The sequence below is a fragment of the Nannospalax galili genome, unplaced genomic scaffold (assembly GCF_000622305.1).
Source record: "Nannospalax galili isolate Female #2095 unplaced genomic scaffold, S.galili_v1.0 scaffold206, whole genome shotgun sequence".
NCBI classification, from domain to species: domain Eukaryota; kingdom Metazoa; phylum Chordata; class Mammalia; order Rodentia; family Spalacidae; genus Nannospalax; species Nannospalax galili.
In genome coordinates, this window is record NW_008358101.1 from 6,762,919 (window position 1) to 6,775,519 (window position 12,601).

A 12,601-nucleotide genomic window follows, 5' to 3' on the forward strand; every position below is an offset into this window, starting at 1 on the left:
AATCCATTCATTTAGCCTGTGTCTTTGACTGGGGAGTTCAGTCCATTGATATTTAAGGTTATTATTGAAAGATGTGTATTGGTTGATGTCATTTTGATTGCTGTTTGTGTTCTCTGTGTAATTTTGTATTTCCTAGATTATACCTTTATTTTCTTTTGCTGCCTGGGGGTATAGTTGTTTCTTTCTCTGCTCTCTGTATTGCTTCAAGTATTTTTCGAAGGGCTGGTTTTGTGGACATGTATTCTTTCAGGGTTTTTGTGTCATGGAATATTTTTCTTTCCCCCTCAATTATAATAGACATTTTTGCTGGGTTAAGTATTCTGGGCTGACATCTCTTGTCATGTAGAAGTAGAAATATCTTGTCGGCTCTTCTATCTTTCATAGTTTGCATTGATAAGTCAGCTGTAATTCTGATGGGCTTTCCTTCTTATGTGACTTGTTTTTCTTTTGCTGCTTTCAGTATTCTCTCTTTGTTCTGTACATTTAGTGTTTTTACTATGATACGTTGTGGGGAGTTTCTTTTCTGATCCTATTTGGTGTTCTACATGCTTCCTGTATTTGTAAAGGGATGTCTTTCCTTAATTTTGGTAAATTCTCTTCTACAATCCTATTCAAGATCCGGTCAACACCATTAACCTGAAATTCTTCTCCTTCCTCTATTCCTATGATCCATAGATTTGGTCTTTTCATGGTGTCCCACATCTCTTGCATATTCCATTCCTGTGTTTTTAAACATTTTCCATAATCTTTTTACTTGAGTGGTCCAGTTCTTCTTCTTTATCCTCCAGTGTTGATATTCTGTTTCCTATTTCATTCACTCTAGAGGAGAGGCTTTCCCCTGTTGTTTCAAGTTGACTTATTGAGTTTTTTACTTTCTTCATTTCTGCCTGAGTTTTCTTCAATGTTTCAATCTTTTTTTTGTGAATTCATTCAGAAGTTTATCCCTATCTTATTTTAGCTCTTTGTTTGTTTGTGTGCTCTTTAAATTCATTGAATTCCTTGATCATGTTTATGATTGTTCTGTTAAATTCAGTGTCCTGGGTTATCTCTAGGGGGTTCTCCTTATAGAACTCTTCTACAGGATTGGTGGAGTTTGGTGGAGACATAGTGTTTTGGCTTTCCATTATTCTTTCGTTGTGGTTTTGGCATGTGAATTTCTTTTGTTGTTTATGATTCTGATATGAGAATGAAGTTGAATTATGCTTCTGTTTGTATTATCGGGGTGCCTAGATCCTTTCTTTATTGGTTATATAAAGCTTGTTGGTATAGGGTTCATGTTCTCTCACTTTAATTTGGAGGGAACTGATGGCTTCAGATCAGCTGTTCAGGAGTGCCCACAGAAACCCAACTCAGGTTCCAGTCAGGTACACTCAGGCTTTCTTCATCTCATAGAGGCAGGATCTGGGCATTCTCAGGCAGTCTACCCTCTCAGGTTGTCTTCTAGGATCTCATCATTAGCCCACCAAATCCAGATCTTCCCTGGGGACTTGGTAGGGGCCTCATGAAATCCCAGGTAGGGGGATGTGTATGACACAACTAAGGGAAGCTCACCACCACGTGGTGGCAGGATCCAGGGTCTCTCAGGGTGTCCTCTGCATTCTCGGCCCCTCTGTCAGAAAGAGCCCAGAGGGAGGCCAGAACTCGCACCCTGGCAGTCTGCTGAGATCAGAGCCGATACACTAATAGAGGTTGGAACTCACCCTCTCAGGCTGTCTGCTTAGGATCTCACTGTTCCTGGATTTTTTCAGTTGGGAGATGTTTAATTACTGCCTCTGTCTCACTGGTTGCTATGGTTCTATTTAAAGTATTTATTTCATACTGATTTAAGTTTGGTAGGCCATGTATATCTAGAAATTCATTCATTTTAGATTTTCCAGTTTAATGGAATATAAAGTTTTAAAGCATAGTCTTATGAGTCTCTAAATTTCCTCAGTCCCTGTTGTAATACTTCCCTTTTCATCCCTGATTTTATTCATTTGGGTCTTCTCTTTCTTTTGGTTAAACTGGCTAAAGGTTTGTCAATCTTATTAATCTTTTCAAAGAACCAACACTTTGTTTTTCTGATTCTTTGTATTTTTGAAAATTTCTATTTCATTAATTTTAGTCCGGATTTTTAAAAATCTTATCTACTTTTTTGATGGGGTGTTGTTTGTTTTTGGTTTTCTGAGGCCTTCAGGTACATCATTAAGTTATTAATATGAGATGTTTCTAATTTTCTGATGTAGGCATTTAGTGCTATAAACTTTTCTCCAAGGACTGCCTTCATTGTGTCTCATAGACTTTGGTGTGTTATACTTTCATTTTCATTTAATTATATTTCCTTCTTCATTTCTCCTTTGACTCAATTTTCATTTTAAAAATTATTATTTTTATTTTATTTGTATGAGTGTATTGCCTACAGGTGTGTCATTAAACCCGTATCGTGCAATGCTGCAGAGGTCAGGAGAGGGTGTTGAATTCCTCTGGAACTGGAGTCAAAGACAGTTTTTAGCCACCATATGGGTACTGGAAATCAAACCTGGGTCTTCTGCAAGCGCACTCAGTGTTCTTAACCACTGAGCCATCTCCCCAGGCCCACGACACAATTTAAATTTAACAGTGTATTGTTTAGCTTCCATCAGTTTGTATGTTGCTGATGATATCCAGCTACATTCCTTTGTGTCCGGGCAAAACAGGGTTTTATTTCAATTTTCTTATATTTTTTAAATTTGCTTTGTTTCTTAATATGTGATCAATTTTGGAGAAAGTTCCATGGGCTGCTGAGAAAAAAGTTATTTATTTTTTTGGTGTTTGGGTAGAATGCTCTGTAGATGTCTGTTAGGTCCATTTGATTTATAAAGTGTTTTAATTCCAGAGTTTCTCTGTTTAGTTTTGTTTGGATGATCCATTTGTGACAGAGGGGTATTGAAGTCACCCATTGTGTTGTGTTCAATCTGTGGTTCTAGGTCTAATATCACACCCTCTCCTTCCAAGGCTCCAGGATCACTGCTGAAGAGGGGCAGAAAGATTGCCAGAGCCAAAAGTGGTAGGTGAATAAAGGGAAACTGTTCTCTGGACACCACAGGGCAGTTGCACACATGAACTCACATTGCTTGTGACAACATGCAAAAGAACTGTGAAAGCTCAAACCAGAGAAAATCTTGGCATGGAAGGGGGATGGACAAGAAGCCCAGCCTTAGCTGAGGAACTACTGGCAATTCATAGCTGCCAGAGAGGAGAATAAATGTTATTTCTTTAAAAAATTATTTATTATTTAAGTTTTATGTGTATGAGTATATTGTCTGCATGTGTATAAGTGCACCCATGTCATGAAATGCCCACAGAGGTCAGAAGAGGGCATTAGCTCCCTGCAACTAGAGTTACAGATGGTTGTTAACCACCATGTGGGTGCTGGGAACTGATCCCGGGTCCTCTGCAAGAGCAGCCAATGGTCTTTCTTAACTGCTGAGCCATATCTCCAGCCCAGAATCAGTTTTCTTTAAGGGTGTGACACTGGGTAGTTTGGCTAGGCTCTAGGGTATGGACCCATACCAAAGAGCATTTGGGGACACAAATTCAACTCTATAGGTCTTAAAAATAGTAATAGAACCTACCCAGAGCTCAGGGACATTGTGGGAGAGGAGTCAGAAAGATTGTAAGAGCCAGGGGTAGTAGATGACCACAAGTAAACAGTTTTCCAGGCTTCTGGGAACTTGTTCATATGAACTTATAGGAATGGTGTCAGCATGCACAAGACCCATGCAGACTCAAACCAGACAAAAACCCAGCACAGGACTGGGGATATGAGTGAGAAGCCTCAACCTTAGCTGAGGGATTATTGGCAGATGATCACTTCTGGATGAGAGCTGGTTTTCTTTAAGGGAATGATGCAAGATAGGCTGACCAGGCTTCAGTGAATGAACCCATACCAAGGGACATCTGGTGACACAAACAAGACTTGATAGGCCTTAACATATATGACAGAATGCATGAAATCCAGTGGGGGGGGGCTCTGGGACAGATAGAGGAGAGGATCTAAATATGATTAAAATGTATGAAATGCATGAAACTTCTACAAAATATATACTGAAAAAATTAAGTAATTCAAATCCAAAATTGAAACTTAAAAGAAAAAAACTAATAGAAGACATGAAGTAAGGAGGGTAGGGAGGGAGGGGTGGATCTGAGAGGAAATGGGGAGGGAGTCTGAGGGGGCCAAAATGCAAACAAAATACACGGTCTGACATTCTCGAAGGATCAATAAAGTGATTATTAAAAAACAATATGGTTCGCATTTCTGAAAGATTTCTCCTGCTGCTGCTTTGGAGAAGAACACTGACCACAGAAGAAAAGGGCTGTGGGGTGGTGCAGAAAGCCTGGGCAGGCACTACGGCTGACTCATCATCAGTCACTTCAAACTCCACAGCTCCACCAGGACAGTGTAGCCACAATTCATCCAGAGCCTAGACAAGTTAGTCAGGTAATGCAATTTTTCCCTGTTGTGCACACTCCTAATCTTGCACAACCAGTGTTCTATCAGGTGACTCTAAGATTACTATATTATCTGTACGTAAATTACATCTCAAAGGATAGTACAAATTGTACCAATTAAAACCAAACAAATTTGATACATTAATTATACCACATCATACAACAGAAATGGTGTTAGAACATCAGTGTTAGAAAGATTTCAATATCTGTTCATCTGTGATCATAATCTCAAATGGCTTGTTAAAATTTTATGTCTTTAATAGCTGTGATATTTAAGGCCTCCTCTAACTTCCTACTTCCTAACCTGGCCTTATCACCCCCTACCCAGCTGGCTGCAGAGCCCCCAACCTCATCTGCCATTCACACCTGCTGATGTGGCTAAACATATTTCTAACCACACCCGTCACCTACTTGAAATATTTCGAAGACTCAGTCACCACAGAGAAAAGGTATGCTTCTTACCCCAGCACTCAGTCCTCACAATCTGACCCCAGCTGCCTTTCCCCTTAGAGCAACTCACATCCTACCTACTGGTCCCAAAATGTGCCCCATTGAGACTGGCCCCTACTTGCCTGGGCCAGCAGTTAAGATGACTCTCAAATGTGACCTCTTCCACAGTACCTGGCCTGAACCTACCCCAATAGCAGTTCTGTTTACTCTTTAAGTTTAACCCCAAATATTTTATCTGTGCCTCATTTTCTATCTCATGCTATAGTGCTAATTAGGTTTTATCATCTCCATCCTCTCTGCTGACTCCGGGGCAGGGGCTAGGAATTCCCTACAAGCCCAGTGCAGTCTATGCTCAGGAGGTGTGGCAATCAGACAAATGTTGCTTTTTCCTTTCTTTAATACCTAGCAGATGACACACTCTGACAACCTGGGTCCTCCAGTTTCCAGTTCTTGGTTTTCCTTACTAATCTCACCATTCACCTGGGAGTAGGTGATGATTCTGCCCAGGAGAACTGTTCCATCTAAGACCCTAGCACTCCGAGAGCCCCTCACTTCTTTTTGTGATTTTTCAAAACTTTACCTTCCCTCCTTCTCTCCCTCATGTACCCCCCCCCCTTTTTGATACAGTATCTCAAGTAGTCTAGACTATTCTCAGACTTGCTACATAGTCAAACCTGGTGTTGAATTGCTGAACCTCCTGCCTCCATCTTCCAAGTAATGGGATTACAGGAGTATGCCACCAGGCCAGGAGGGAGGGAAGGAGGGGGGGAGGAGAGAGTGAAGGAGAGAGGGAGAGGGACAGGGAGGGGGGAGAGAGAGAAAGAAAGAGAAAGAGAGACTATTCTCCTGCTCTTGAAACTGTTACTGTCGTTCTTTTACCTCTTAGTCCCAATTGACCTTCCCAGCCCTATATCTACTTCCCTCAAAGGTCTAGGAGCAGCTATTAAGTCCCCAGAGTCCAGAAACTCTGCCGTCTGGGAAGATGGTAAGAAGCCCTAAGGTCGAAGGAGATGTGTCAACAGAAACTACTGTGTGAACAGGGTTTCCACCTCTAACAACCTCAATCCCTAGAGTCAGAACTTGGCCTAAATCACACAGTTGGAGCTGAAGGGATGTCTGGAGTCAGACCATTTTTCCCACCAACCTTCTTTTGTAGACCACCTGGCTTCACATATATACAATTGTCTCTTGTCATTCCTGTCGTGCCCAAACCTGTCTGCTCCTCTTCCATACCGAAGCTTTCCCTCTCTGATCTACTGAAAACCTAACTTTCCTCTGTTTTCCTGACCTTCTGCTCCTACTGACTTTAGCCCATTATTCTCTTGTACATGATACTGTTTTGTGCTTCTGCCCCTTACACTCTATATTCACCAACATCCATGATGTCAGGCATCTAACAACTGGATGCATGATTCACCTCCCTCTTCTCCTAACTACCATGGACACAGGCACACCCCAACACCCTCTTCTCCTTCCCTAGTTCCTTCCCAGTGGCCATATAGGTGACTGCTCCCCAGGATGCAACCCCAGACAGCTCTATACTCCCTGCATGAACACTTCCTTTCTTGAAGCTTCCACACACCCATGACCACTGGACTCCAGGCAGGCAATTCAGAGACCTGCAGGCAACTAGGAACATGTTTCTGATAAGCCACAAGAAAAACACTTTATGGTCATATATCATTTTTATCAGTCATGAAAAATTCTCAGAGCCAGAAGTACCCCTGAGGTCTTATTTAATATGCCTATGCTTTTGTGGATGTGAACATGGTCACAATAGAGACTCAAAAACTGTATTTGGCCTGCCAATCCCCATAATGTGACTGGTATCTGTCTGTGCCTTCTAACTTATGGGATATGCACCAACTTTGGGTGATTAGTGCCAGCACTGTGGTATGCCCAGTTTTATTTATTTATTTATTTATTTTTACCAGAATAGAGTGCCTGGGCACCACTCAATCAGGAATTGTGCATGCTATTAATTGAGCAGTGCCCTCCTGTGACCTCCTAGAGCCAATGCTGAGGTACCCACGAACATGAAGAATGCACTTAAGCATCTCAGCATGCAGTTCTGAATTTAAGCAAATCTATACCTCTGGCTAGGCTTTAGGTTAACTTCAGCTTAGTTCTTTAAGCAATGGTTTTTACTGACACTTCCTTGGAAGTGACCAAAATGAGCCTGTCACTTGAAAGTAATTCTCTGCCCACAGAAGCAGGGCTATGTATGGATTGCTTCTCTTTAAGTCAGTTGTCAGATGCCTGAGCTATTCTGGGAATTGAAGGCCAGGACAGAGCCCTGTAGAAATACTTCGGGGTTTCCCCTTGGCTTGGCAGAGCAGTATAGGCCTGAAGACAGAGCTGGCTATACTGTCTTCTCTCCATCTCATGGGGGTGTTCATTTAAGTAATGATGATTGGAAAGTTTAAAAATATTCCTTCATGAATGGAGATCTTTTTTAAAGGTTAAAAACTCATTCAATTTTATGTCTTGTGGCGCACGCCTGTAGTCCCAGCACTTGGGAGGCAGAGACAGGCAGATCTCTGAAATTTACAGCCACTTTTGAAAGAGATGTATCTTTGCTCTGGAAACTGTTATTGAATATGTTAAAGCTGTAATGAAATGCTTCTTCTAATCGTGTGGTTATTAAATAAAAAAAATAGTAAATAAAATATTAAAAAATATTCCTTCATGGAACAAAGCCAATCTTTACTTCTGTCATTAACACTGGATATTTTCGGAGCAGAGTCTCAGGTTTTCTGAGAATGAATTTTCAGCATCAGGAAAGTCCAACATGGCAATAAAAAGAAAGCCTAAGAACTCTGAATGGCATGAAGCATCACAATTTAACATCTGATATTCAAATGAACTTCAGTGATGGCTATGCCATGGCATCAAAGAAATCTAAACAAGTTGGGCTCTGAGGATTGCAAATGCTCAGTCCCTCAGAGCAAGACAGTGTGGAACTGTTACATGCTGTCACCTGAGCATGAGATTTTCTTAATCAGCTTCGCAAATGCAAGAGAGACTCAAACTCCTATATGGTCCTCGTGTTCAATCACAGGGCCTCTTGAATACAAAACTCTGCGTGCTGTTGAGAACATGGGGGAATACGGCCTCCAGCTTCCTTCTTTCCAAATTTTTGTTCATTCATACTGTCTGTCTCTCTTCTCTCCTTCTCCTCTCCCTATGATAGCATTTGGACCTGATCTCAAAAGGTCTGTTCCCTCTTCCTATGGAGAATACACATAGAGTATATGGACTTTAAACCAAGCTGAACATTTTCCAATTTCAAAATTGGACAAACTCTTTCATAACTATTTTCTTATCAACCAAATCATTCACATATCTAGGCTTCAAAAAATATCGGTAATTTACTGAAAACTAAGATGCAAAGCAAATTCATATGGGGAATGAAGAAAATTTGGTAAAATTTTTGTTAAAGATGACATTTTAATCCTAATCTAAAGTAATAGTACTAAGAAAACAACAAATCCATACTTCATTATAATACATATGCTTTCTTGTGATTTGAAGATATATTGAAATGTGCAGAAAAATCCAAACAGTGTCATGGAGAAAAATTTCCCATAGAATTTTAGCTATGAAAAAGCCTGAAAGTCTTACCACAGGAATCCCTGGTGCACAAACCCATGTGTCTTTCTTGAATTTTATAAATATTTATCTAGAAACAAATGGAAGGAAGCAATGCAAATATTCAACAAATTCACTGGATACTTAATCTTCTACCTCATGTTCTCGCTAGGCTCCAGGAAGAGTTATCTAATTGACTCTCACCTTGACATTACCCATGCCAGGTAATGCTCAGAAGTTCTGTGTATACAGAGACCTCTCTGGGGATTGTGTGCTGTAACAGGACTCCAGAGAAGATCAGGACCAAAGGCCTGTGAGCTGATTACTCTAGTAGTCATGAGTCCTCACTGCTAAGTCCAGGGATCTGTCTTTCTTTGCTTACCAAGGTGGTAAACTGGGAAAAGGAAGGAAACGGTCCTGTCATGCAACTGCTTCACTTACCACAGGATGACACTGAGTCCCAGAGAAGTGAAAGGACTTGCCCAATATTCTTCCAATCCCTGCCATAGTGTATACCACAGTCAAGGAAGACATTCGCGTTTTCAAACATGCATTACAGTCAGCTTTCTACTTCTCAGAGTTATGGAACAAGACAGGATTAGAAAAGGCTTTTTTTTCCCCCCAAGAATCTTCAGAATTTACCAAGCATGGCTCACCTGCCTTTCCAACTGCTTCAGGTAAATGCTTCTGAGAGGTGTCAGCTAGCTCTGGGGCTTTAAGAACGGAAAACCAAGGACATGGAGAAAGGCATAGTGAGGGGGTCTGGATCACGGGGCGGGGAAGGATCTAGACTTCCCAAAGGGTCAGAGATCACATACAGCCCTACGTTTGTGCTCTTTTGTAACATGTAAACTGTTGATCAAAAATAGTTTACCTTTTCCCCTGATGCACTGTGACAGACCCACCATGCAGCCATCTGTCAGCTTTGTCCCCAACTTCTTCTAGTAGTCTTTTCAATCTTACTCCCTCAAAAGCTGTAGCATCAGAATAAAGCCAGTGAGTCCCTTTCAGAGCACAGCCTTCACACCACAAGAGATTGTGACTGTGGTAGGGAAATACACACAAAAGGCTGGGTGAGCCCAGGCTGACAGACAGCGCTGGTGATGGATGTGACCAATTCTGAAGCCTTTCTGCCTTCATCTTGTAGGTTATAGATGTCAGTGATTTTCTTCCCTCCGAGCCTCATGTTTCAAACTCTATCCTTCCACAGCAATCAAGAGCATCATTTTGTATAACCCACTGAAAATGAGTTCCTTCACAATAAAGCAGCATTTGGAAATTTGTGGCCTTCCATGGGTCTAATTCAGTCAGTTGGCTAGAGACTGAAAACATCAAAGCATAGTTCTATACAAAGTTAATGTGTGGAAAACCAGCAATCCAATTTTGTATCGCAGTTATTGAATATATCAATAAACCACTAAATTTGTTGATAGACATTAGAATGACTTGTCAACTTTAATTCATTACTAAGTTCAAAAATAAACATAATATATTTTAATGTATCATCAGTCTTCCAGACAGGGGCATCAGAAGCTTCTAGCTAACAAATTGAAGGGAAACGGACTAGCCCTCAGTACTGTCAAATTCCCCCATGCCCAACCCATACCTGACACATAAATGTTTGTTAAATAAAAGGATAGAGGGGATAATCATTTTCTAACCACTTCCAAGTCAATTTCTATATGAATTGCTAGGGAGCCCATTTTAAACATTCAAATACTTCCTCTGATAAATATGAAACCTTCTAGGGTCTTTGCAAATGGGTCTTAAAGCTTCATCCTTTTGAGAACATTCTAAGAAACATAAGGTGGGAACAACCTCCCCATCCACACTGCTTACCTGCCATGTCGATGGCAAAAGGCCTGTCTTCTCTCCACCCAGTGTACCATCCAACAACTTTGCCATTTTCCACCAATGGACGTTCATAGAGTCGCCCACCAACGAGGCCCACGGGCCAGACGGAAACCTTGCGTGTAGTTCGCATCTATAATAGGGGAAAGAGATGTGCTATGAGTTTTCTAAAGATAAAGTAGTGGTCTGTATGGAAGGAATGAGTTACCATGGTTTTAAAAGTTCAGGGTTTCTAAAGAGAATCTGCTATCTTAGGTCACTGCCATTTGGCTTTCTCGGTGCCACTGACTTTGTGCTCAGTGTACACACAGGGTGGCTCAGGACCTCAGAGAAATAAAACAGGTGTCAACACCTGAATATCACTTATTGAAGCTAATTTGTGATAGCAAATGTTTTCCATTTGTCTCAAAGCTAAATATTTTAGGAAATAACATCCGATCTTCTGAAGTGTGATGTTCAGTTCCCTTTCGGAAATTTCATGACTCAGTAAGTGTATAAAACTCACTTCTCCAAACTCTTCATTTCTTTAGGCACACAGAACCTTGGCTGGGGACATGAATAATGGGGTCCAGATCCAGGACATACATCTGAAACATACAGCCTGTGACTGTCTTTGAGGGCAACTGGGCCACACTGGAGAAGAAAGTACCTCACACAAGTGGTTTGCAGAACTGGTGGTTTCCCTGTGTATACATGCAGAAAAGTGCTCATGTATACAAGCCTCAGCCTGAAGTTACTTACTGTACTTTTTTAAGGAGAAATGCTTGCAAAGAAGCTTGTGATTTCAGGCATTTTCAGGTGAAACTACCACCTTCTTCTAGTACCCTTGGTACCACAGCATAAATTAACAAAACACCCCTTTCTCAGCCCAGAGCTGGCCATTAAAGAACAAGTCCTATTGTTGAAGTAACAGCAGACTGAGCACCAGTGTTTGTCTTTTATTTACTACAGAACTGAATTAGATCAGAATTAATCAAGGGCTAAATTAATGATTATTAGAGGGTAGAGTGGCAGCAGCTTGTGTGTGACACCACGAATGTGAAGAGAGAGGGTAACAAAGGTAAATTCTATTCCAAAGAAAGAAAGAGAATCGAAATCACAAAAGAAATGATAGGATGACAGCAAAGATGGGGAAACAGACTAAGAAGCAAAACCAACGAAGACGTACATAGCCACAGCCCGGGCTCCCTGAGAGGGAGGCAGGGCAGAGGCCTCATCCTCGGGCAGCCCTGGGGAGAAGAGACAAAGTCCTATCCACAGAACAAGCCCACAGTTCCAGTTGGGAGATTTTGTATGATGGTGACTGCACTTGCATGGCAGTGGTCAGCACCAGGCAGGAAATCCATTTTGTCACTCACCATATCTCAAAGGACTTCAGGCAGGTAACATCTTGAGAGAGGGCCTATTGCATAAGACTGAGCTACCCTGGAGACCTGAAAACAAGGAACAACCACAAGTCAAGTAATTTGGGACACCTAGCCACAGCTGCTAAGAGGGAGATGGTCATTCGAGACAGTCACAGAGAAGCTGAGGACTGGACATTGACATGTGTAGAAGCTCAGGCAGTCAGAGGCATGGGCTGTGGAAGGTATGATGGTCAATGGATCTGTCTCTGTGGGGAGAAGCATATCCTATAACCATTGCAAACACTGGTGTAGCCTTGAACTCATGGTCACTGGGCTGCCTGGTCCTCAGAACTGCTTCTGTGCCATGTAGGTTTTGTTGTTGTTGGAAGGATAAGAACTGTGAAGCGCATATCTATGATGGTACTTGATTTCTGCTGCCTTCTCTTTCACACAGGGTATTTATTCTAGGCAAGATCTGAAAGCATTGAGCTGAGTCTTTTCAGTGCTCAGCTTATGACCCCTCATATTCAATATACCATTGGCTGGGACATAGCTACTCATAGTATACAAACTAAAGAGTCTTTGGAGCAAGTGAGAGATTACCTGGTTCACAGACTGCAAAACTAAGTGAGGCCAACAGTGGCTTCTCACATGAAGAGTATGTACAAAGTGGGTATACAAAGGAGGGAACACAGTCGTGTGGGAAAGTGACTCTTGACCAGCCCAGACCCAACATGGGACTGAACAGGAGGAAAGACAGCATACTCCAACTTCAACTGACAAACACCCCCCCCCCCCCAGACTCCAATATGGGCAGAAGCAGAAAGAAGCCACTCTAATAATTTGCCATTAAAAAAAACAAGTTACCCTTTGTGTTTTTTTTTTCATTTTTA

At 41.6% G+C, this 12,601-nt stretch overlaps 1 protein-coding gene across 1 annotated transcript in view; it reads right to left on the reverse strand.

Moving 5' to 3' along the window:
• Positions 1–12,601, reverse strand: part of B3gat2 (beta-1,3-glucuronyltransferase 2) — a 95,074-nt gene that overhangs the window by 26,954 nt on the left and 55,519 nt on the right. The window contains exon 2 of the mRNA XM_008856287.2: positions 10,351–10,495. Coding sequence (XP_008854509.1) covers positions 10,351–10,495 — 145 coding nt within the window. The remainder of the gene's footprint in view (positions 1–10,350; positions 10,496–12,601) is intronic.